The sequence below is a fragment of the Danio aesculapii genome, chromosome 6 (genome assembly GCF_903798145.1).
Source record: "Danio aesculapii chromosome 6, fDanAes4.1, whole genome shotgun sequence".
NCBI classification, from domain to species: domain Eukaryota; kingdom Metazoa; phylum Chordata; class Actinopteri; order Cypriniformes; family Danionidae; genus Danio; species Danio aesculapii.
In genome coordinates this window covers 20,131,908-20,159,407 of record NC_079440.1, presented here as the reverse complement: position 1 = coordinate 20,159,407, position 27,500 = coordinate 20,131,908, and the positions used below count along the sequence as shown (strand labels likewise).

At 35.5% G+C, this 27,500-nt stretch overlaps 1 protein-coding gene across 2 annotated transcripts in view; it reads right to left on the bottom strand.

The window, feature by feature from the left end:
- The window catches only part of prkcaa (protein kinase C, alpha, a), a 181,306-nt gene that overhangs the window by 88,854 nt on the left and 64,952 nt on the right, over positions 1–27,500 (bottom strand). For both annotated transcript variants that reach the window (XM_056459747.1, XM_056459748.1), the window contains exon 3: positions 24,471–24,553. In XM_056459747.1, the coding sequence (XP_056315722.1) occupies positions 24,471–24,553 (83 nt within the window). The remainder of the gene's footprint in view (positions 1–24,470; positions 24,554–27,500) is intronic.

The following is a 27,500-nucleotide window of genomic DNA, read 5'->3' as shown; positions in this document are numbered from 1 at the left end:
TTAAGCTGTTTAGAAGTGTCTTGAAAAATATCTTGTAAAATATTATTTACTGTCATAATGGCAAAGAAATGAGTTATTAAAACTGTTATGTTTAGAAATGTGTTGAAATTTTTTTCTCTCCGTTAAACAGAAATTGGGGAAAAAATAAACAGGGGGGCTAATAATTCTGACTACAACAATATATATATCACCTAGACATCAAATTTCAATTTACATTTATAAAATTCCATTGTTTATTCACACGCTTAACTGAATATTCTCATTTATTCTTGTTCTCACCTCTCAGTGTAGTTTTTATTTATTTATTTATTTTTTTGTATGAATCCTGCTAGGACATTCATACTTATGAGTTAACAAAACGTAATTACAGAGTCAGATTACAGCACAAAATGGTGGTCTTGGTATCATTACAAAAAATAAAATACAGCAGGGATTGTTAACTCTGCTGCTTATATACAATTAAGAACAAAGGCATCGAAAATTGGCATCAGGTGTGTATTGCAATTTTAATGTTTTTTATTTCAACAACATTTATAGTACCATCAACATACGTTGTATATATTGTTTCCACCGTTGCGTTAGTAATGATATAGTCAGCAGCAGTTATTAATTTGTGCGTAATACAGATGATATATTTGTTTTGGTTTCCATACCTCAGATTCTTAAAACTTTGTTAAAAAACTGTCCTTGTTTTTTGTATCAGTTAGATTGCTTTTAAACAGAAACCATCTTCTTTCACAGAGAACTCCAGCAAAACAGTCCTAAAGAATTTGTCATGTTAACCCAAATACAATACATGGATCAGAATAGATCAACAGAGAAGACATTCTAAGAAATGAAGGCATAAAAGCCCTGAAAAACTGGTAAACCGGGTTATTAGGGACAAACAATGAAGAAATAAAAGCCACAGTCAGTGTGTTTTTAGAAGGCAAGCACAATGAAACAACAGAGGAGTTATGATACACGTTTGGAAAGGAACTCATTATATTTGGTTTTTAAAAATGCTAGTGCATTAACTAATTAATGAGAATCTAGCTTTAGTGCAACAGATGTATGATGTCAGACTTGAGCTCCAGAATCACTCTAGGGGTTATAAAGTGCGCAAAAGAGACTCCCAGCTGCCACCACTCAGCCTCCTCCTACTAACTCCTGACATTTGGTAGATGGAATCCATCTACCTCTTACAGCCGCACCTACCAACAAATCACTTCCTGCTGCTAGTAACCCACAGCGGTGAGTCTTCCAGCTCCCACGGCAACAGCCAATCAAATTTCACTTTAATAATGCCACATCCTGAAAGCGATTAAAGCTTGAAGAACTGCTGGTCTCAAAAAAATCCATTTCAGGATCCCAGACAGTAAAGAGAAGCATTGACCATCAGGTAGAGGTAAATTATATTACAAAATGTAGATGCTTTTACTAAAAAGCAACCAATGAAATGTTTTCAAATTTCAAAACATAAATACCTTAAAACCTAATAAAGCACAAAATATACCTCAAAACAAGTAAAACATAAACATGAGATACAAACTAGGAAATAATAATGTTAAACTATTTACTAATTTAACCTGTAAGAGCCAATTTAGATCAATCGGTAAGACTTTATTTTGATGGTCCATTCGAGTATTAGTAGACTGTCTGCTTAATATCTGTTGATACTGCTCCTTCAACAGACATTTACCTGACTATAAGAAACTTTGCAATGTCAACTTACACTAACCCTAACCCCAACCTAACAGTCTACTTATAATCTAATGAGAATTAGTTGACATGTAGATACAATGTAACCTAAATTCAATAAACGACCATCAAATTAAAGTGTGACCGATCAATCAAAAGGAAATTTATTAAAGGCTAGTTTCAGTCAAAAAAATAAAAAACTGTAAACAAACAAACAAACAAAAAAAAAGACTCCTGATTAAGATGCTCGTAATAACTGATTCACCGTTAACCAAAAGAATGCTTTTTTTGACCGATTAATGGTATCAGTGAAATGATTAAAAAATAATATTATTACTTTTTTTAATTGGCTGCATAAATGTGCAACACATATTTGTTAACTTGCGGGATGGTAACACGTGCAACCACACGTGCCTACAGACATATTTTAAAACATGATGAAAGAAGAATATTGCTGGTCACAGTTTGACACAGACGAGTTGATGCCAAACCAGCGCTGATGCTTTACTTTCTGAAATGTGCACTGCTTTGGTAACAAGCTGGCCACAAGTCGGAGAGTCTGGATTTTTTTCTCCATCAGAGCGGGCTTTGTTGTAATGATTTAGTGTACAACCAGCAAACCAACCTTTTTTCCACAGTTAAGAATAGTTCTTATAAACGATCCACATTATCTACGAATCAAACAAATCCAAAAGAATTTTCCAAATTTTCTTGATTTATGCATAATGATAACTCCACACCAAAGTGAGGCTTTCATTTTACAGCTTATAAAACATGTATGCAAATTAATGCAATATCATATGTAAACAAAAAAAATTGTTATATGCTATAGCAGTCTATACTTCACAAAAATCAACATATGCGCCTCATCTTAAGCCCCTGTCACACAGTGATATAGGTAAATATCCAGAAAATTACCGGAACGACTTTACTGGTAAATAAAAAAAAGCGCTGTTCACACAGGCAAATTCCATTCCAAAACACTGGTAAATTCTGACATCATTAACCAGAAATGAGCTTAAAAGGCTGCAATTTGTAAACGTAATAGGGATCCGGCTTGATGGTTTCATTTTTATTTAAAGCTTTAGCATTCATGCAGCTTATCCCTGTGAGATCCAAAGGCAAATGCACGAACCACAGCTAAATATTTACACATTTGACCACATAACAAATTCTGTGGATGGACAACTTCGATGAAAACATTTGGAGGGACACTTTCTCATGTCGAGATGTACATAATATGTGTGTGTGCTGGCGCTCACCGGAGCACTCCTGCACCTCACGTGCACACGGGTAAAGTAGAGCTTGAAGGTAAACAAACGGCGGTTTATCATAAGCATATTATTTATAATTTTTTTACACAGTTGGCATGAAGATGGAGCATAGAAATGCCATCTGACCAACAACTAGCAGCTAAAATGTGTCTGGAAAAGTATCCAAAGGCTTTATTTTCATAAACAGCATAAATGTGAATGCGTCTGAATGTTCTGATTGGCTGGAGTAGACATCTTACGTCAGCACGGAAAATTCCTGGAACAAATTTACTGTTTTTTTTTTCCCAAAAATTGCTGGTAATTTTTTGGAAAGGTCTGTATGTGTGAAAGGGGCTATTGTCTTTCATCTCAAGCAGCTCGTGCACAAACCACGAGTGAGAGAGAAAATAAAAGCACACAAGCTCTAAGGTAAAACCAGACACTCAACACACAATCTTTAAAATAATGACTTCTATTAAGATGTTGACAGAGGTTTGTGATATAAGAATTACAGCGGAGCATTAATTAAATACATATTTTCCATGGAGCGATCAATTTGAGGTAGGCTGATATTTTTATTTGACGGAAGAAAAACAACATATGATGGGATTATTTTTGTAATCTAAATATGTAATTTAAGCGAAAAATATCTAAGGCATGACTTTTTATTTTATTCTTTTTATTTATTTTATTCTGTTTTCTATGCTGTTGGGAACACTGCAGGTGCATCAAGATGCTCTGTTGTTATGTTCCGTTGTTGATATGTTTGCATGTTCAAATAAATCTGTATTTTAAAATGCAATATTTAATGTATCAGACACAAAATAGACATGTCAATTTATTTATTTATTTTTATTAAATAATAATTTAATCTTATTCTGACCAGTTAACGGTTAATATTCCGATAACGACCGGCGGTTGTCGAATGGCAAAATTAACCGAAATGAGCATGCCCACTCCTGATGCAAATAAAAAAGAAATATATAAATATGTGCATTGCTGTTATTGTATGCACTGTAGTCTCTTTGTCATAAGCTTGTCATCAGGTGAGCAGATGTAAATGTGAGTGTGGAATTTGATTTGGCTCAGCCTGACCTTTTAAAAGTCAACTCTTAGCAGGTGGTGTCAACTTACTCTAGCCATGTTTATTCATACAGCGTTCATAACTCATGCTTTTACAGTCCTGCTTCTTCTCAGTCATTCCCTCCTTTTCTTACATAATATTCCTCAGACATTGGTTTCTTCCTTTCATTTGTCTAACCAGGTGTTTCTGGTGTTCTTTTCGGCCAGGTGGGTACCACTTATCATATCTATGTTTTATTTATAGGTCCAATTACCATCTCTTCCTCATGAAGTGTCAAGCTAACTAGGGGGTGTCACCCAAACAAGCTATAATTGCCTGAGCCATTTCCAAAGCTCACATACACAGCCATGCCAAAACAATTCTACAATGAACTTCACACTATGCTAAAGCTTTAAGGATTTATTTTACCTACAGTTAACTGCTTATGTGGTTGATTTATTGTGGAACTGGTAGGCGGATTTATTGGTTTCCAGATTTAATGTCTGTCAGGACAGTTCATCTGGCCACTTGTGGTAATCAGAGCAGGCCACATGCTCATAGTATCCGTTCTGGCTGACCACTTTCTCTCTCACCTGGCAAGAGCTGGAAATATGCAAAGATTGTGAAGGTCTAGGTTTGCACAACTGGCCACAGAGCAAAACACCAGGACCTGGCCATACTGAGAATGAATGAAACAAAGTGCCACAATGCCTCTGGATTATTTATGTGTAATTTTATTGTGTACTATATACCAGGGTTATTATCAATACTGGTATACTGCAACACCTCTAATCTACTACCCAAAATGTACTTGCTTTGATTTAGTGTCACCTGGTAAATGATGCCTGTGAATATAACTAGCACATGCAATGTCTGGTCAAAAAGATAAACAGTCTCTCTTTATACAAAGATGTACAGTAGTCTCACACGTGGGGTATATGCAGACAAAATTTTCAGACAGCCAGCTTCTGGTAAACTGTCTTTCCATTACAAAATCACCACTGTTAAGATCTGTTTTCTTTAAAAATAAGTGGTCTTCACTGCCTGAAAGATATATGGTAAATTGTGGGGCTCAGACTGGACAAGAAGCACTGCATTAAATTACATTTTTCCCTGTCTTTAAAATATGATGTAATGTAATTTACCCCAGTATTTAGTTGTAGTATGTAGTTTGTGCACTAGCCTGCTGATCCTAACAGTTCTAGGGCCCTATCATACACCTGGTGCAATAAGGTGCAAGACATGTTTGGCACGATTTGTTCCTATTTTCAGATCAATGAAAAAAAAAGTAAATCCATTTGCACAACTTTGTGGACTCATGGGTGTGCTGGTCTAGAAAGAAGGTGTGCTAAGGCGCTATTTTGAGGAACTAAAGTACACATTACTTAATACACACAGGATGTACAACAATACGCAAATATCTTTACAAATATAAAAAAATTAAAAGATCCAAATATTACAAAAATTATTATTTTCTACATAAATATAGAAACCACTGCATTTATTATATGCATATTTATATGTATTTTTTTATTAAAAACAAGTTTTAAACCATATGGGGCATAAGAATAGGATGTGTGTTTGGATACAACTTTTTTTTGACCACACTTCGTTATTATTGTTCATTTATTTATTTGCTGGAAATTAGAACTGAATTTAGAAATAGTTTTGAAACAAATCTTTGCACTTAACAAACTGAATTAAATATGTAGGCTAATACATATTTCCACACCATTTCCTTATCCACGAATGTAAAGGACTAAAGTAAAAAATAAAAAAGTAAAATAAAGAGAAAGTAAAGAGGCCGAATAGACGAGGCTCATTGTTTATCCTCGCGCTGCAGATGGTCTGTTCAACTGTTTTCTCGCTAGTAAAGCATTCAGTTTTTCCACCTACAAAGTCTGCCATGAAAACAGCAAATGCTCCATGGCATGATGCAAATGACTCTTAAAGGGAATGTGAGATCAGATTCTGATTGGTTTAATGCACATTATGCTCAAAACACACCCATACCTCATGAAGAGAATAAGCACAACCCTGTTAGACCACAAAGTGGCACAAAGTGCATTTTTCCATCCCTAAAATAACAAAAAGTGGATTCGGACATGAACCTTAATGCTAATGCGCCATGCACTTTAGACTTTGCGCCTAGATCGTTAAAATAGTGCCCTAGAGTTTACATGGTCATTTATCTCGTTTTTTGTGCTTGAATAACTAAACGAATTTTTAAGCTTACAGTATTTAACTAATTGTATTTTAATTACATTATGATGTCGATGTATTAAAAGGAACCTAATATCATTTAAAAGTCATTTTAACCTTTCATTAATCTTTTACTGTGGGCTGAAAAACACTGTGCTGGGCATGTAGCCCATTCATTCATTCATGTAGCCAAGTATTTTAAAGATGAAATTGCTAAAGTTATTGCACAAAGACGTAGATGTATTAAATAATATATCCATTTATAAATTACTTGTGAAGACAAACTGGAACACTTTGGATGGAAGCTTGACATATACAGTATAGAAGTAATAATGTATAGTCAGATGCAAAAAAAAAAAATAATAATAATAATAACTCAGCTGAAGTCAGAATTATTAGCCCTCCTGAATTATTAGCCCCACTGTATATATACAGTATTTTCCCCAAATTTCTGTTTACTGGAAAGAATACTTTTTTCAACACATTTCTAAACATGATAGATTTAATAAGTAATTTTAATAACTGATCTCCAGGACAAGTACATCATACTTCACTAGAGTTGCTAGTATTCATCTTAAAGTGTAAACGCTTGTCTAGGTTAGTAAGGCAAGTAAGGGAAATTAGGCAATTCATTGTATAACAGTGGTTTGTTCTGCAGACAATCGAAAAAAGTTGCTTAGGGGGCTAATAATATTGACCTTAAAATGGTTTAAAAAATAAAAACTGCTTTTATTCTAGCCGGATTGAAACAAATAAGATTTTCTCCAGAAGAAAAAATATTATAGGAAATACTGTGAAAAATTTCTCTCTCATTAAGACACATTTGGGAAACATGTAAAAAAAAAAAAAAAAAAAAATCACAGGGCGGCTAACGCATTATATAAATCAGTATATATAGATATCTTCTACCAGTGTTTATTTCAACCATGTTTCAATTGTGTCCTTTTCAAATGAGTTTGGTTTTTACTTCAGCTGCTGCACTTTCAGAGTTTTGGCCATACAAAAAATCTAGTAGCTGCCTTAAGTTTTGAAGTAGAATTAAATGACATTACAAGTCTATACAACCTCCATGTACACTGTAAAAATCGATTAGTTGACTTAAAAAAGCGATTATTTGACTACATAAAAAGTGACTAAACCATTTACCTTAAAACTATTAGGCAAAATAACTACTGTTTCAAGTTACAATAAGTTTTCTTACCCTTTTTTTTTTGTAAAGTCAACTTGTCACTTTTAAGGCAACATGTTTACTTAATTTTTTGTAAATAAAGTAAATTGCTTTTTTAGGTGTACATTTCATAAATCTAACTTGACGTAAAACATTAAGTTAAATAAAGATTTTAATAAGTTAAAGTAACAAAATGCAATGACTATATGTTAAATAAAATGCATATTTTTATTATTTTTGTATATGTATATGTATAAAAACAAATAAGTCAACATAACGGGCATTCTCTCTTTAAAACTCCAGTGTACTAAATTCAGGTATACAATTGCATTATTGTATAATACATTTACAAATTCAATGATGATGGAGTCCTACAGGAAGTGATACCGTATCTTACAAATTTTGGCCAACTGAAACAAACTGAAAATGAGTAATTTTGACAGTGTAACCTATTGCCAAAAAATATGAACATTTCTGACTTGAAAATTTTTTTCAAAAGAGCCAGCTGACCTAAGAAGGCATTAATTACTGTCTTCTTTCTCCTTGTGATTCTGCTGCCATGATCACTTACTAAAACACTTCACACACCTGAAAACAGTTCACAACATTTTCCTCTCTAATATGTCCTCCATCACCTCTACCCACAATCCCCCCGACTTGCTTTACTGATAAGGTGGTGAACATTCACAATCACTTCTCTGCACCACGCATTAACCCATAGCTATTACCCACCTACAATTGAATAATTTGATGAATCAGAGGCAGATATTCAATTTATACAGATGTGGCTTTTTAAAATGTGTCACAGAAACCCACACAGAGCAGGTGCATCTTTGAATTTAAATGAATTTGTTGTGCTTCACATATCCACCAGGTGGTATTTGGTACAACATACTGTAATGCATGAGATATAGTACCAAGGCAAATGGAACAGTTTGGATCATCCTTTAATTAGGCCTATAGACGATTACTGAAAGACATTACTTCAAATATAAATATATAAAGAATAATGGTTAGAATTGATTCAGTTAGTTGCATTACAAATACATTTAAACATGACTATAGGAGTGTGATGCAGCACATCATTATTTCTTGTGCTTTGTAAATGTAAACACTGAGCAGTCATGGAATCATTCATGCTATTCATGCATTTTCAGTGCTCTCGCTTACCTGATAAATAGGTACAGCACTGAGGCACTCACAAAAATAAAATTCAAATGCACAAAGGATAGCTCACTACACTAACAAATTACCAAACACAAATAAAGTCTACATATGCAGGGTCACTTTTGCAATGGTGGGAAAGAAAGCCCCAATTTGGTATAAACGAGCTTTTATGCTGCCTAATAAATTTAAGTATATAGGTCATTTATTTGAAGTAGAGTAATTAGAGCTAGAATTTTTATTTACTGAAATATGGTTGATCCGGCAAAGTGGAAAATTCCCATTATAATAAAAGATCTCTACATTTTTTCCCCTCAACAAACATGGTTGAAACATTGTTAAACCTTTTACTACTTTTAGTATTTTGTCTATGCTAAACAATCAATGTATTTTGCAAATAAATAATTTCAGAGCCTGTATTATGTAAAACACATGATACAAGAACATCTATACATAGATACATACACTCATTGGCCACTTTAATAGGTACACCTGTCCAACTGCTCAGTGTTTACATTTACAAAGCACAAGAAATAATGATGTGCATCACACTCCTATAGTCATCTGCTGCAGATCAAACAGAGCATCAGAATGGGGAGGAAAGGCAATTTAAGTGACTTTGAAAATGGCATGGTTGTTGGTGCCAGACGGGCTGGTCTGAGAATTTGCTCAGGTCTCAGAAACTGCGGATCTAGTGGGATTTTCAAGCACAACCATCTCTAGGGTTTACAGAGAATAATTAGAAAAGATAAATCATTCAGTGAGGGGCAGTTCTATGGGTGCAAATGCCTTGTTGATGCCAGAGGAGAATGGCCAGACTGGTTCAAGCTATTAAAAAGGCAACAGTAACTCAAATGGTAGGTAAGGTAAAAATTTGGTGTCAACAACATGAAAGCATGGATCCATCCTGCCTTGTATCAACGGTTCAGGCTGCTGGTGGTGGTATAATGGTGTGGAGGATATTTTCTTAGCAGACTTTGGGCCCATTAGTACCAATTGAGCATCGTGTCAATGCCACAGCCTACCTGAGTATTGTTGCTGACCATGTCCATCTCTTTATGCGCACAGTGTCTCCATCTTCTGATGGTTACTTCCAGCAGGATAACAAATTGTGTCATAAAGCGTGAATCATCTCAGACTGGTTTCTTGAACATAACAATGAGTTCACTGTACTAAAATGGGCTCCACAGTCACCAGCTCTCAATCTAATAGAGCACCTTTGGCATGTGGTGGAATGGGAGATTCGCATCATGGATGTGCATCTGACAAATCTGCAGCAACTGCGTGATGCTATCATCAAAATCTCCAGAATGTTTCCAGTACCTTGTTGAATCTATGCCACAAAGGATTAGGGCAGTTCTGAAGGCAAAAAGGGGCCCAACCCAATACTAGTAATAAAGTACCTAATAAAGTACCAAATAAAGTGGCTGGTGATTGTATATACAAGAACTTTGATGACTAGGCTTACTGTATGTCCATAAGGTTACTGTCCATAATGTCACCCCATAGGGTTCTGAAAAGCATATTTGAAGTTTAAAGTGGACGGAACCTGTCATTTCCATATTTCGTCTTTCTAGCAGATGAGCAACATTTGTATCATGTTCTTTGTTGTTTTGATTCTACTGACAAACATTTTTAGCAGATAAAGTCTTCATACTGGAAATTATGTCATGAGAAAGTGTAGGATTAGACTTTTATTATGGTGGAACTCGCAGTTAGGGTTAGGTTTAGTGGTTAGGGCAGGTTTGGCGACCATCAGCTCCACCCAAATGTGCGGTCGCAGACTGGTCTGGAGTTGCTGTAGTGAAACTGCTGTAACAAAGTATGGAATTGTAACTGCACTGACATACTACAATGCCTTATTCAGTTCTCTACTACAGATCTTTACTACACAAAATGATGTCCATCTTGTCTAATATTGACATCCTTTTAAATGCTGTTGATTGTCACATTTAAACATAAACAGCTGAGGGGAAATGGATCAATAAACTGGATCTGTGAATCCTATTTTAAATAGACATGCACCTAACATACATACTGCATATATCCATTCTTTTAAGAAAAAAGAACAGAAAGAAAGAAAAAACAGAAAGAAAGAAGGAAAAAAAAGTAAAAGAATATTGCTTCTATTTTATTTAAAGTCTTTTCTCCTGTCAGCATTTCATATTAATATTAAATACATTTAATAAGGAAAGATTTATACCTTGTAATGAAAGACTTTTGAATGTACTTGTGCCCACCTCTCATTCATTCTTAAATTGAGAAGGGTCTGTGTTCTAGATGAGTAGATAGACCGCAGTTAGCTCAGTATTAAGGACATCCTAAAGATCAGGCCTCCAGAGGGCTGAGGGAGCTAATGGATTTGTAATGGAATCAATGAGGCATGGATATTTTCTATTAGAAACACAGACAACACTGGCCAACACAGCCAAAGATGCAGAAGCAGCTGCCGGAAGAAAATGAGCACAAAGACACCACAAAACAACAGGCTTGAAGAGAATTCCCCACAGAAGCCATTAGGAGACCGATAGTACACAGAAACAGTGCACATTTCTGGACTAATTGTGAGAGACTAATATGGGGAATTAGAATGAAAGTCAACATTTAAATAAAATAAAAACGGGTAATTCTTAATTTGTACTAAATATTGCATTTTTTAATTCTTGTTTTTGATGCACCTCTATAAAATAACTTCCATTCGCTCTTGCAATTACATATAAAGCTATTTAAATACAGTACAACAGGGAAGAAAAGCCCATCACAACTTTTGTTTCATTTCGAATTTGTTTTAGTAAAAAAAACAAAAGTTGTAACTTAAATCCAAAATCAAACCAAAAGTGCTTTAGGGGTAATTAATGTGTCAATGCTCTTTGGGTAAGGAATTCATAAAGATAAACAACAAAATCAGAAGCCCAAGGCACTCGAAATGTAAGTGAATAGTTTTAAAAAGATTTTATCAACATGTTTCTTTTTATAAAACAGCGCCTACACATTTCGGCAACACTTGCTTTCATCAGGGGAACAAAACAGTTGTAACTTATTTTAGACCTGAAAAGAGACTAACACCCAAATAAGCACTGTGTATATGTAGATTTTTGTAAATAGTGCTCATATTCAAAAAAACGACAGAGTTCAAATATGAATTTTAAAGCAAGCCTAAACAAAAGAACTAATGATTCAACACTCTGAACTGTAGCAAAACATCAAAGAGAACTGTTACACTCTGGAGGAAAAGCACAAGATAAGATCACATTACATGCTACATCTGTAATACAGTAAACAATGTTCATACAAATGAATGAATTAGTAAGTGAGGAGATTTGAATAGATTTGAATTAAATGACTTTTTCCTGCAATACTTTGGATTTTTTGTTGATTATTAAAAAAAGATAATAGAATGAAAAAATTAAATGAGTGTAAAAGAAAATCTATCAAATAAATTAATCAAATCACCTACTTTTTAAATGTTTTTTTTAAACAAAACAACTTCCATGCAGGCCCGTAGCCAGGGGGGTTCGGAAGACCCACCCCTCACTGACAAAGGTCCAGATTTTGTCCTATACATAAGCTCATGTGTCCTATTTTGACTGCTATGCCATCATAAATAGTGAAAATAACCCATAGAAAAAGGTTTTAGGACCAATCCTCTGTTGACTGTGCCTTCGGCATGATCTCAGCTAACCAGTTTTGGACACTACTAACAAATATTTTAATTTTATAATCTGACGTAAAAGAAGTTTTCTTTTGCTACTGTTTTTAAACAGAGAAAACATTTTACAATTAACTTTTATTATAAATCTTGAAGCTTAATCTTATTCTTAAAACAAAAATGATCAATAAAAAGTGGACCATATTAAATTAATTTGAATATATTGCGGTTATAGTTGTTATCCATAAATTTTCAAATGTACTTTTTTTTTTTTTTTACAAAAGAGGCTAGAAAAATTGTGAAGCTCTACATTATTATTATTGTTGTTGTTTCAATATTTTTTTTTTTATTGAAATGGCCAAAGACAGGACAGTTGTATGTGCTGGCCGGTTTGTTATTTGCTAATAATTGACAATAGGCTACAGTTTTTAATTTAAAACTTTAACAGATTCCTTTTTTTTCTAATGATATATGATGTAATAATTTTGTATTTTAAAAATAAGTTATTTTTCATATTTATTTATTCTAAATATTTTTGGTACATAAGTACAAAAGTGTGGTAATGATGACCATCCAACTAGCTAATCCAGCAAAAAAAATACTGTTTAAAATGTCACTAAAATGCAGTATTTTAATCTCATGATTGAGTAGAAAATGAGGCGAATTACTTTAAAAAAAAGTTCACTTTTTGAGAAAGCCTACTTTCACCAGGCTACAGGCCTGACATATTGTCCATACCACTGCCTGTGGATAATTTCTCATATTGAGGGAAACTAAAATGAACAATTGTCACTCCTGAATTGTGAAAAACTTTCTGAATATATAAACAACAAGGGGTGTAATGGTGGACAGAATTCACGGTTTGATATCTATTATATATCTATATATATAAGTCATGGTCACAGTTTGTTAAATTTTGGTACAACAAGGAAAACCATGCAAAACTTACATGCTTTTCTTTTTTAATACGATTAACATTTGTCACTCCAAAATATTTTAAATAAATGCCTGGTTGGTGTAAAGAAATAAAAATGAAACATTTAGAAATAAAATAGAATAGTGCACAGAAGTCCAATAAATAAAATGGCATATTAATAAATTGAAATATAAAATTAATTAAAATATAAATGTGTAAGTGAAAGTGAATTATGCTTTAGATATAAAAATGAATATTCAAATTAGGGAGTCAAATTAGGTATTATGTTACACTTGAATATTTATTAAGGCATTGCATTTGTTCCTCATCATCCTTTCATGAACAGAGATGTGTTTGTTAGTGGTGCTCACCCTGACTGGCACAGACTGAATGGTTGAGCATTTAAAGGGATAGTTCACCCAAACAAGAAAATTTACACACTCGCAATTGTTGCCAAACCAATTTGTCTCGGTTAAGCACAAAAGAAGATACTTTGAATGTTAGAACATAATAACCATTGACTTCCATTGTAGGAAAAACAAACACTATGGAAGTCAATGTTTACTGATTTCAAACATTTTTCAAAATAACTTCTTTTGTGTTTAACAACAACAACAAATAGAAACTCAAAGAGGTCTGTGACAGGTGTATGGTGAGTAAACAACAGAACTTTCAGTTTTAATGAATGTTCAACTATGCCTTTTTAAATTTGCACTGTTACTTATCAAATGAAAATGTATTATTGTGTATATTTAATGTATTAATGACTATATTTTACATTGATAATGGTGGGCTGCAATGTCAAGTGATCATAAATGATTTTGTGCACATTACAGGCTCTGATGCAATTGCAGATTTTGTCATTATAACGTGGAAACAACTTAAAATACTCTTTCATTTTGCTCATAATGACAAACAAACTGTAGATAAGGCTGAACAAAACCCTGCCACTTCATGTTCATGTGTAAATTTAGATTTAAAATAGAAGATTGGATTCATTACATATACATCGTACTGTAAGTTCTATCAAAACTTAACACGAATACATACACCATCACATCTCTGCTGAAATATCTAGATCTGTCCATTTCAGCCTTTTCAAATTTAAATAAAATGTGAGTTTATTTTAACATTAGCATTATCTTAACATTATTGTTTAGATCCATACATGTAAAATGAGAACCAAAGACAAAGTCAATGACTACTTGTAGAAAATAATTGTTGATTAATTCAATTATTATCAAAACAATTGTGACTATGATTTTACCCCCATAATCAAACAACCATAGGGCACAGCACGTCAATGCTATTTTACAGAAATAAACAACAAACCCAGTCTATTCGAGTCAGTAGTGTTTCGTGGTGAACAAGGCTGATGCCTAGGGGGGCAAATGAACACCATCCGTCCCAGCCCCTTGAACGTAATATTATTAGATTCCCTGGTGATAGTGGCCTCTGCTCAGGGGCGTAAATTTCTTCTAACAGTTGAGGGGACAATAATCAAACTTTCTCAAGAGCAATTTTTGTAGGGGACAAAAATAATTCAGCTACAGTTGTACTTGTAAGTATAATTCCTCTGGTTCAACAGAGAAGTGCTGCTTGAACCAGTGACTCTGCTCTGAAAGGCCAAAAAGTTGAGAAAAACCCCTGATGTGAGTCACAAGAGATATAGCTCCCAATCAGAATAGCAATAATGAGCAGCATTAACTCAAACTCTTTGACATACCACATTTACTAATAAATGATCAGTAAGATACTAATAAGATATCATTTGTAAATACAACCATTTCAGTTTTCTGGTTCATATTCCGGACAAGTTGTAACATTAACAGAAAATTATCACGATCATGTTATGTGTAAAGAAAAAACAGGATTACTGGTGTGTACAAGAATGGGGTAAAAAAGCTGCTTTAGACCAGTAAAAAAAGCTCTGTCTGAGCAGTTCATAGTGTTTTTTTTCCCACTATTACGCATCTAGCTTTTTTAAGATCAACAACACTTTTTATGTGACCATCCATCTATTTCTGTCTCGCAATGACTTTTGGTCTCAATCATTAATATAATATATTAATATTTACATTGATATGAATTTATTAAAACACTGAGTTTACTGCCCGGCCCCACTTAAAGGGATAGTTCACCCAAAAATTTGAATTCTGCCATCATTTACAAGGTTTTCTATTTTTTTTTGTTCTGTTGAACAAAAAATACTATATATTGAAAAATATTTAACCAAAAAACATACTATAGAAGTTAATTGTCAAAGATTTCCAAGATTCCACCAAATATGCTCTTTTGTGTTTAAAAACAAAAATTAAAACAAGTCAAGAGTGAGTAAATCATGACAAAATGTTCTTATTTGGGTAATCTGTATCCCTTTAAGGTGAGTATGGGGCAGTCAAATGATTCCTCTTTAAATGGGACAGTACAATAATCTAAGACTGTTGAATTAATACAAATTAAATAACTGATTATGAATAAAGTGTTTAAGATTGATACCTGTAAATTAAAGGTGTGGTCCAGAGTGTATTTTAAGGCTTGGGTGTGTTTATAAGTGTCCATGTATATTTGTTAAAAATAATAAATAAATAAAAATATCACATAATTTTTTCACGCCTTAATTTGATTATATCCAGCTACTCAGCTAACATGAGAATGAATGTCATATTTCCTAGGTCCTTCGAAAGGCCCGCCCTCAAGAGGCTCCAGGAAAAGCATCACGCCTCCATAAGCACGTGTTTTGCCTCTGCTGTGTAAATACTGTCAGCCAGAGTAGTTGTTAGCTGTATCAGTTTGAGCCTGAATCAGACAGAAAATGAAAAGGATAAACCTCATGTCTGCTCTCAAAAATAAAATCTGACAAGAGTCTGCAACGAGTGAAAATAGAGTGTGGCACCTTTAAGAGAATCACCATTTGATGTATGTGTGTGTGGGTGTGAACAATCTGTAGAAGCATGTAACATAAGAATCGTATGTGTGTAGGACCGATGTTTATTTTTCCCTAATGCTTGAATTAAGTTATTTTTCTGTAATATACAGTGTTGACAGGAGAATAAAATGCAAGATATGGAATGTGACCCATGTGAGCTTTGATTGATTTTCTACTGCAACACGAGTTAGGTGAGCTATCCTGTATTTTTTTTTCTCCCTAACTCAATGTGTTACATGTCTTTCACATATATTTGAAATAAGCATGTGTAAGTAATATGAAATGTTCAAATGTATTTTATGAGTTGGTTATATGAGATGTAGAATAGAGGGAAAGCTGCAGCATAGAGAGACACTGCAGATTGTGGCTGTTTACAGGGGTTTGACCGATAAATTTGAATTTGTAGCTAAATTGTTAATGGTGCCAAACAGCATTTCCCGTTGTTTACATCCTTCTTTTCACCCTTGCTACAACATTAATGCTAGAAACTGCTCATGTAATAGATCGATTTTAACAAATAAAAATACTTACAAGTTGTGGCTCACAATCCACAGCTTCGTCTATTATAGTTGGAGCTGCTCCTTCTTTGAGGAGTTTTTAGCCGAATCCAGCACTGAACTGGAAGAGATTCTGGAAGCTATCCTTTGTCAAATGCTAGCTATAATTTTTTTTCTTAATTTTCTGGAACATAATTAAAATCAAACTGTTAGCACATCTCTCTTTCTGTTGTGTCGTTTGGAAGCCCAAATACAGAAACAGAAGAATCTCTGTGGAAATAGCAGCGTTTGGATTCCTTTTAGCTTTCTCTGCTATAACATTACAGCACCTCTGGCCACACCCTTTCGCTGCACAGGGTGTATACGCATGGTGAATGCGCATAATATGAAGTATCTGTGATGTCAATAGCCCGGATGGTTTTTTTTTGTAGTCCCCAAACTTTGTTCGCTGTAGGCTTTGCTAAGTAAAAGTCAATGTCTTCTTTTGCATTATGCTTCGAGCATATTACATTCAGAGATGCTGTGTAGGTTCACATATCTACAGTACACATGAACTAAAGTTTAAAATATGATATCGTAGTGGACCACCCCTTTAAAGTACATTTGGATGTTGCATTAACAGCAAGAGGTAGAGTAGAGAAGACCTTTTATTCAAACCACAAGGCAAAACTTATTTTTCCTGGGAGGCCCAAGGAATTTCCGATCATTCCCTCCTGGGTCTACATCTACACTAGAGTATTTTTGTTTTAAAACTGAACGCTTGCTATGGTTACACCTGGTATTCACAATCCAGACTTTTGAAAATGCTGGACACCTAGTCTGAAATCTCTGAGGTTGTGTTTTAGTGAAAACGTTTGTTAAATTAGATTATATATCATATACTGTTTATTATAGTTTGTTTCATTTATATATAATTTTGTATTTTAATTACTTAGTTACTTGCATTTTCAGATTTTATTTTTCTGACATTTAACAGATTTGCTGCCATCTTAACGTGTTTTTTTTAACACAATTTAGTGCTTATTAACAACAAATGCCATTCATATTTGTTTGTTATGATGAAGATCTTTTCTTAAATGCAGTGGAAGTGCAAGTGTGAACGAGGATGGGTTCCATTTTAAAATGCAGTGTTAAAACGGAAATGCACTATAGTGTAAACAAAGCCTGAGCCAGATGATAATGGCAACCTCTCTCTCCTTTCTAGTTGCAAACAAAAGGATGCTTCATCCTGAAAACAGCGTAAAGGGCACCTGTTGATTTTGTGTTTAGAAAAACAGACCCAACATGTGCTTTGTGGAAAAAGTGATGAGTTCCTGACACTCAGAAGTAAGCTATATATTTTTATTATTATTGTGCAAATATTAGAACTGACATGTTGAAATAAATTATTATATTTAGTTGACCACATCTTTGTATTGTAACTGCTGTAAATATATACACTCACAATGCAAATTTCTAATCAGCCAATCACATGGCAGCAATTTAATGCATTTAGGCATGTAGACATGGTCAAGACGATCTGCTGCAGTTCAAACCGGGCATCAGAATGGGGAAGAAAGGTCATTTAAGTGACTTTGAACGTGGTGTAGTTGTTGTTGCCAGATGGGCTGGTCTGAGTTTTTCAGAAACTGCTGATCTACTGGGATTTTCATGCAGAATGGTCCAAAAAAGGCAGTTCTGTGTTTGCAAATGCCTTGGTATTGCCAGAATTTAGAGGAGAATGGACAGACTGGATCCAGCTGATAGAAAGACAACAGTAACTCAAATAACCACTCGTTACAATCGAGGTATGAAAAAGAGCATCTCTGAACGCACAACACGTCCAACCTTGAGGCGGATGGGCGACAGCAGCAGAAGACCACACCGGGTGCCACTCATGTCAGCTAAGAACAGGAAGCTGAGGCTACAATTCGCAGAGACTCCCCACAATTGGACAATAGAAGATTGGAAACATGTTGCCTGGTCTGATGAGTCTCAATTTTCTCCTGCAACATTTGGATGGTAGGGTAAGAATTTGGAGTCAACAACATGAAAGCATGGATCCATTCTGCCTTGTATCAACGGTTCAGGCTAGTGGTGGTGGTGTCATGGTATGTGGGATATTTTCTTGGTACATTTTAGGCCCATTAGTACCAATTGAGCATTGTGTCAATGCCACAGCCTACCTGAGTATTGTTGCTGATTATCCCCTTATGACCACAGTGTCTCCATCTTCTAATGGCTACTACCAGCAGGATAATGCACCATGTCATTATGTCATGTAAGATTAAGTGTGAATCAGCTTTGGTTTCTTGAACATGACAATGAGTTCACTGTACTCAAATGGTCTCCACAGTCACCAGAACTCAATCCAATAGAGCACCTTTGGGATGTGTTGGAATAGGAGATTCGCATCATGGATGTGCAGCTGAAAAATCTGCAGCAACTGCGTGACGCCACCATGTCAATATGGACCAAAATCTCTGAGGAATAAACCCGGTACTAGTAAACTAGTAAAAGTGTACCTAATAAAGTGGCCGGTGAGTGTAGTTCAGGGTGTCATGCAGCTTATTTTAAATGGGGTGGCCAAACATCGCTCCTGGGTGTCCAATCTCAAATCAAACACATCAAAACTAGCTAACAGTTTTCAGATTTTCTTGAAATTTACTGGCACTTGCTTGCTTGTTTATTAAACTCATAATAAAAATAGACTAAAATGGACATAAGGGCAGTTTAAATAAGCCATGAGGCTGAAGATGAGCTCAGCAGAGTTGCACATGTCATCATACATGCAAGACTCTGTTGCAAATTACAACTGGAATGGTTTTACTTACATCCAGAAATAACACATGGCATAAAATATTTTTGCTGATTTTAAACTGCTGTTTAATCTAACTTGGTTTTGATTATATGCCAGTAGGTAAAAGAAAATAGTAAGTCTCAGCAATATTAACCAGCTTGTTACATTTTGTGTACTGTAAATAATAACAGGAAATCCTCAACCAATTAATACTCAGACAGATGTGAGTTGATCTGACCCCTCTCAGGAGCTGGCTATTCACTTACAGATGAAATGTAGAGTGCTCTCAAGGTCAGTAACACAAGGATATTTATCATATTATTACACCTGCAGTATCAACTAATCACAATGAGGCAGACTGTGTGTGTGGGTTGTCCTTTGAAACCTCTGTTCAGACTTTAACCACTGCTAAACGAAGCACTCAATGAAACCGTTTGCTACAAAGCCATTCTCTAAACAGTTCTCACAGAGAATTCATTCCATGGTCACAGTATGACAGTTGTCCGCTGTGCTCTATAAAAAGGAGCGTCTCAGAAGCTTGAATGACATTCTGACAATATCTCTGGTTACTCCACCACTACACCACATGTCAAGAGTCTTCACGTTCACATACATCACTTACACACACAGGTTCGTTTCACTATCCTTGTGAGGACTTTACATAGACTTTAGTGATGCAACGATTATAGATTTTGATTGTATGATTATAGTCTGAGGAACCATCACGGTTTCACAATTATCATGATTATTATGCATTTATTAATTAAAAAAACCCAATAGTTCAGAAAAATCACATGAAAACTCCTTATATTTTTAAGTGTTATTTATTGCTGCTCAGCAACTAAAAAATAGAGCACAAAATAATAATAAAAAATAAACAATGGTCCATTTCTCTTTTTGGACTTTAAAATAAGTGTAAATGTGTATTAGTCTCAGTGTATAAGCTCGAAACTTTAAACTAGGACACAGTTGGCATAACTTTGTTTAGTTGAAGCAGTTATTTTCCGTGCAGAAACACAGTGTTAAGAAGTCTTTACCATTAATTAATTGTGAAGAATTGAAGCGCGGTTAATAGTGAAATTGGTAAATCATTGCATCCCTAATTGAGTTCCATTGTTTTTATACTAGATTCTTAGTAGTGTCTATTGCCAAACTCTACACTGTAAAAAATGCAGGGTTCCACATGATTCATGTTGTCCAAAGATATAATTGATTAAGAGGTCTAAACAAATTTAAGTGCATTGAGCATAAAAGAGGCTACACAGTGGCTCAGTGGTTAGCACTGTTGCCTCAACAGCAAGAAGGTCACTGGTTCGAGCCTCGGCTGGGCCAGTTGGCATTTCTGTGTGGAGTTTGCATGTATTCCCCATGTTTGCAAGGGTTCCTCCTTGTGCTCCGGTTTCCCCCCCAGTCCAAAGACATGCGGTACAGGTGAATTGAATGTATTGAATTGGCTGTAGTGTATGAGTGTGTCTGAGTGTGCATGGGTGTTTCCCAGGACTGGGTTGCAGGTGGAAGGGCATCCGCTGCGTAAAGCATATGCTGGAAAAGTTGGTGGTTCATTCCACTGTGGCAACCCCTGATGAATAAAGGGACTAAGCGGAAGGAAAATGAATGCATGGATGAATGAACGAAAAACAATTAAGTTGTCCCTAAAAAAAAATCTCAAGAATTGTGTTGTTTTAGCTCATTTTTAAATAAGTAGTTTGAAAAAGCAGCAATAATAATTTTGAGTGCCCCAAAACTAAATCATCACAGACCAATCATTAGATCCTAATAAAACATGTGCTGGCCGATTTATAAGCACTTTTAATTAGTGAGGACCACTGAAATGTCTTCACTAGTGGGTTGTTTTGTTGCCTCAATATATAAGTAAAGGCAGTTTAGACCTTACAATAATAGCTGAATCAGTACACAAACACACATGCACATACATGCGCACGCACGCGCGCACACGCACGCACGCACACGCACACACACACACACACGCACACACACACACACACATTTTTAGTGTTAACTTTGCGAAGCCTGCAGCTAATAAATTTTATGCAGATGAGATTTATGCAGTCTAAAAACATTTTAAGAGGAAACAACAGATGTAACACGCAAAATAATAAAATATTAACTATAAAATAATTATGTTGTTTGCACATGAAACGGCAAACAGTTGTTTGACTATAAAAAATAATGTATAGTGAATTTGGGAACGTAGGAACATAAAGAGTAAATGCACCACTGTCAACATTTTATATGTAATGAAAGATGATATCACTGACAGAATGTCATGGATGTTGGTTGAGAGCTAAAGTATGCAATTTCTGCACCACTGCACAGAAACTGTGAAAACAAGGATTGCTTTCAAAACAGCTTTCTGAACACACCAGCAGTCAGTCATTGATTGGAAAAACAGTATCATTCCACACCCACATGAATAATTTACGTGTAGTGGTTTCTGCGTATTAAAATGGCTTAGGGGTTTTGAATGCAAGTTTTGTAAAAAATAATATGGTTACATTTTTAAATAATGGTTCATTATTTATGTTAACTAATGTATTTACTAACATGATCTAGCTATGAACAATCTTGTACATCTAATGGTTACACTTTACTTTATAAACAATTTCATTAGTTCATGTTTTTACTAACATGAGCTCATAAAGAACAATATTTGTAGCATTTTATTAATCATAGCTCAACATTTACTAATGCATTATTAAAATCCAAATTCTTGCTTGTTAACATTAGTTAACATACTGTGAGTTAACATGAAATATCAATGAACAAATTTAATTGCATTAACTAACACCCACCCGGACCATCTCCCTACACAGCCATCAACACCACATCAACACAGCCCGGACCATCGCCCTACACGGCCATCAATACCACATCAACACAGCCCGGACCATCTCCCTACACAGCCATCAACACCACATCAACACAGCCCGGACCATCGCCCTACACAGCCATCAACACCTCCAGCCATCTTCCTCTCCCCCCCTGCTCTTCAGATCAGTGAGGAAAATGTGCGTCAGATCTTCAGTAAACAGAAGAGAAGGAAAGCACCAGGGCCAGATGGTGTCTCACCAGCCTGTCTGAGAACCTGCGCTGACCAGCTGGCTCCCATTTTCTCCCATATCTTCAATAGATCACTGGAACAGCGCAAAGTTCCATCCTGCTTTAAGCGCTCCACCATCATCCCAATCCCAAAGAAGCCAAAGATCACAGGACTCAATGACTACAGACCTGTGGCCTTAACATCTGTGGCCATGAAGTCATTCGAAAGACTGGTGCTAGCATATCTGAAGGACATCACTGGACCCCTGCTGGACCCCCTGCAGTTCGCCTATAGAGCAAACCGGTCTGTGGATGATGCAGTCAACATGGGACTGCATTATACCCTACAACATCTGGACAAACCAGGGAACTACGCAAGGATTCTGTTTGTGGACTTCAGTTCTGCCTTTAACACCATCGTCCCATCACTGCTTGAGTACAAACTGGCCCAGCTCTCTGTTCCTAGCTCTGTCTGTCAATGGATCACCAGCTTTCTGACAGATAGACAGCAGCTAGTCAGAATGGGCAAAATCACATCCGACAGCCGCACCATCAGCACTGGTGCCCCCCAGGGATGTGTTCTTTCTCCACTGCTCTTCTCCCTGTACACCAACGACTGCACTGCAAAAGACCCCTCCATCAAACTCATTAAGTTTGCAGACGACACTACTGTTATCGGCCTCATCCAGAACGGTGACGAGTCTGCATACAGACAGGAGGTGGAGCGGCTGGCGTTATGGTGCAGATACAACAACCTGGAGCTGAACACGCTCAAAACAGTGGAGATGATAGTGGACTTCAGGAGAAACCCCCCTGCACTCCCCCCACTCACCATCATGAACAGCACTGTGGCTGCAGTAGAGTCATTCAGGTTCCTGGGCACCACCATCTCTCAGGATCTGAAGTGGGACACTCATATAGACTCTATTGTGAAGAAAGCCCAGCAGAGACTGTACTTCCTTCGTCAGCTGAGGAAGTTCAACCTGCCACAGGAGCTGCTCGTACAGTTCTACTCAGCTGTCATCCAATCCATCCTCTGCACTTCAATCACCGTCTGGTTCGGCTCGGCTGCCAAAACTGACCTCCGTAGACTACAGCGAACAGTCCGGACTGCTGAACGAATCACTGGCACAACCCTTCCTACACTTCAAGAACTGTACTCTTCCAGAGTGAGTAAAAGGGCTCGCAAAATCACTCTGGACGCCTCACACCCAGCACACTACCTGTTCGAACTGTTACCGTCTGGTCGGCGCTTCAGAGCACCGAGCACAAAAACAGCCAGACACAGGAAAAGTTTCTTTCCTCAGGCTGTCTACCTTATGAACAGTTAAATATTCCCCTACTGTGCAATAAATATGTGCAATACTTTCTCATACGCACTTGTACACAGCACCTTATATCAATATACAATTCAATACTTTCTACATTCGCACTTGTACACAGCACCTTGTAACCTGTATATTTATAACAATCTGTACATACAACTCAACATCCAGGTTTCTTCACTAACCGCATCTGTTTAATGTTTATCATTTTTTATTATTATTATTTTATTTTTTCAGATTATTTTGTGTTGTCACATGTCACTTTATTTACACTGGAAGCTTCTGTAGCCAAAACAAATTCCTTGTGTGTGTGAAGCACACTTGGCAATAAAACCGATTCTGATTCTGATTCTGATTCTAACATTAACAATTAATTAATAAACTCTTCAATAAATGTAATGTTCATTGTTTGCTTGTGCTTGGAATGTCATTAACTGAAATTAACTATTAAAACCTTATTGTAAAGTGTTGCCTATTTAATAATCATAGGTTAACATTTACTAATGTATTACTAAAATCCAAAGCTGCACTTGTTAAAATTAATTAATGCATTGTGAACGAACAAGCTAACGATTAACAACTTTATTTTAATTTTTAACTTATGCTAACAAAGAGAGAGAGAGAGAGAGAGAGAGAGAAAGAGAGAGAGAGAGAGAGAGAGAGAGAGAGAGAGAGGGAGAGAGAGAGAGAGAGAGAGAGAGAGAGAGAGAAAGAAAGAAAGAAAGAAAGAAAGAAAGAAAGAGGGTCAACAGATCTACAATTTGTGTGTGCATTTGCATACTTACATCTGTGTCTGGCCCTTTATCTGCTCCAGGGCATGAGAATGTGACAAGTTCATGGCAACGTTTATGGACAACAAAACAGCACACTGAGAAAGAGGGAGAAAGAGAGATGGGTTACATTTACACACAAAAAATATTTAAATAAAAAAATCAATGAAAAATAAAAGAAATACATATGACACTATAAAATGCTGGTAACTTATTAATGCTAAAATATAAGAAATGTAATAACAAATTATTGGAATAAAGTTATAAGCTAAGACTGACTCAAAGACTGACTTGGTGTGATATCAAAACCAGAGTCACAAATGTATTTATTTATTTTAATATTAAGAATACTAATCTATAGACAGTTTTATGATAGTGGCCTCATATGACATTTTTACAGCAATTTTTACTTGCATTGCTAATTCCATTCAGGACAGAGGTGGAAAAAAATTCAATCTTCATAAAAAGTTATTCTAACAAGTCATAATCTGTTGTTTGATATGAAAAAATACGCTAGACATTCATATAACGAATTTAGTTTTGTTGGACATATATTCTAGCATTAAAAATGTGTTCGCATTAAAGCATTAAAATGAAAAGTACTTTATGTTATAATTTTGTGCAATAGCGACGCAGTGGGTAGCACGTTCGTCTCACAGCAAGAAGGTCGCTGGTTTGAGCCTCGCTGGGTCAGGTGGCATTTCTGTGTGGAGTTTGCATGTTGTCCCCGTGTTCATGTGGGTTTTCTCTGGGGGCTCCAGTTTCCCCCAGTCCAAAGACATGTGGTACAGGTGAATTGGGTATGCTATAATTGACCGTTATGTATGAGTATGAGTGTGTATGGATGTTTCCCAGTGATGGATTGCGGCTGGAAGGGCATCCGCTGCGTAAAACATTTGCTGGATAAGTTGGTGGTTCATTCCGCTGTGGTAACCCCAGATTAATAAAGGGACTGAGCCAAAAAGAAATTGAATGAATGAATGAATGTTGTGCAATGTTTCAGAATGCATTGATAAAAATCATACGATACTTATATATTATAATTAATTTATATTTTACTGGTGTAATTCATGCTGTTGTTGTTGTCAGTCTTATGGCTAATCATGCTTTATCCTGTAATCCTCACAGTGTTTGAGTAAATGATGATTTCAACTGCTGTTTTAATACAGTTCCATAACACTGTTATAAGCAGTATGAGTTTCTGACAGTATGATAAAAATACCATGGTTTCACGGTATCACGGTATTGTGATTACTGCTCTAAAATAAGTTATTTTTAAAAAGTCTGGATAAAAAAATAAGGAAATAAATAAACGTTTTCCAATTTATTTTATTTTAAGAAACATTTATAATATTTTGGAACAGTAAACATGTCAGGTTAAATATTTAAAATAAATCATTGACTTCTGCTCTCTTCATTAGTTTCAAAAACAGATTCCTTTACAACAAATAAAAATACATTTAAAAAACCTTACATATACCTTTGGAATGGTATAACAGAACATTTTAGCAGTATTAAAAGTTTGACTTTTTCAAACTGCGGTAAACCTTGAAACCTGTAAACTGTAATATAGATTTACCACTTACCACTAAGAAAATGATCACCATATCTAGCAGTGGGATTTGAAAACCAAACAATGTAGGTTGTAGATGTGTATTGCTAAGTACTAAATGCTTTAAAAAAATAAATAAATACATAGACTCATTAGATGAACACAATGGTTTAAGCTGTTATTGAGTTAACAAAATGATAGACTTAGTAATAACAGCAACCTTAGGTATTACTAATGAAGGCACAATTAAATATTAAAACTACAGCACCTGGCACTACAACCCAACTCGTCTCTTTAAGCAACCACACAGAATTCTTAATCTTTTGCAGTTTACACAGTGATGTATGACATTTAACACTAATCTTTTGCCTCAATTACATCCAGACCTGCTGACCAAACAGCATCTTCAGTGAAATGGCTACCCTGATGTATGACTTCCTTAGCATATATCCAGTCAGTAAGTTATTGATGTGATGGTTCTGTTTCTCTTCCTAGTACACTGCAGCTAATGATTAATGCTCAGCAGTTTATCAGTTCATGCGTTCCCAGGGAATCAAACTCATAACTTTGAAGTTCTATTGTTGGAGTAACAGGAACTGATCTTATTTGAATCGATTCAGATCGGGATCTTGTTTGTACATGAACGGTGAAAGCTTTAACGAAAGCTGTCACCTGCAGTTGTACCTCTGCATCTGTATCTGGAGCAAATTACATTATATATCTCCTACACTGTGAGTAAAGAACCACTAAGATGGTGGAACATAGTTCCAACTGTGGTGGCTAATGTGGCTAATATAGACTGTCCTAGGACAAAGTCGATACAACATTTTCCTTTTCCTGCATCTGGAATGAGAGAATCCAGAGAACAAGGCCTTGCACTCCATCACTGAAAAATGGAAATGTGTGATTGTTGGAGTACATAAAGAGATATGATAAACTGTGAAACTGTTAAACCTATATCTAAGCTTTTAGAGCAGGGGTAGGGAACCTATGGCTCTTTGACCAAAAATATGTGGCTCTCTAGCTGTCTCACTTCAATAATATTTTAAAGTTTAAAACGTTAAAACTGTTATAAAAAAATCAGTTTCCTATTGAAAATACAATTACAATTACCTTTTTCCTTTTTTTTTTTTTACAACAAAATGAACAAGAATAAGAATAAAGGGACATTTCAACTTGAATCGTGACACCCAATGGCTCTTTAAAAAAATGTATTTGCCAAATAAATTAGAAATGGCTCTTTGCTGAAAAAAGGTTCCCGACCCCTGTTTGAGGGAAATAATGACTACAGAAGGCTATTTGTCAGATTTGATGTTTGACTCAACTAACATTTCTTTTCTGTAAAAGACAATGATGGCCTCATCAATAATAAGAGTTGGAATCATTAGAGGCCCTATGGTACAATGTTGTCACGATACTTTAAAAAAATATTGTGAGATTTTGTGATATTCTGCAATTTATCAGAAATTTATCTATTCAACTTCAAATTATGT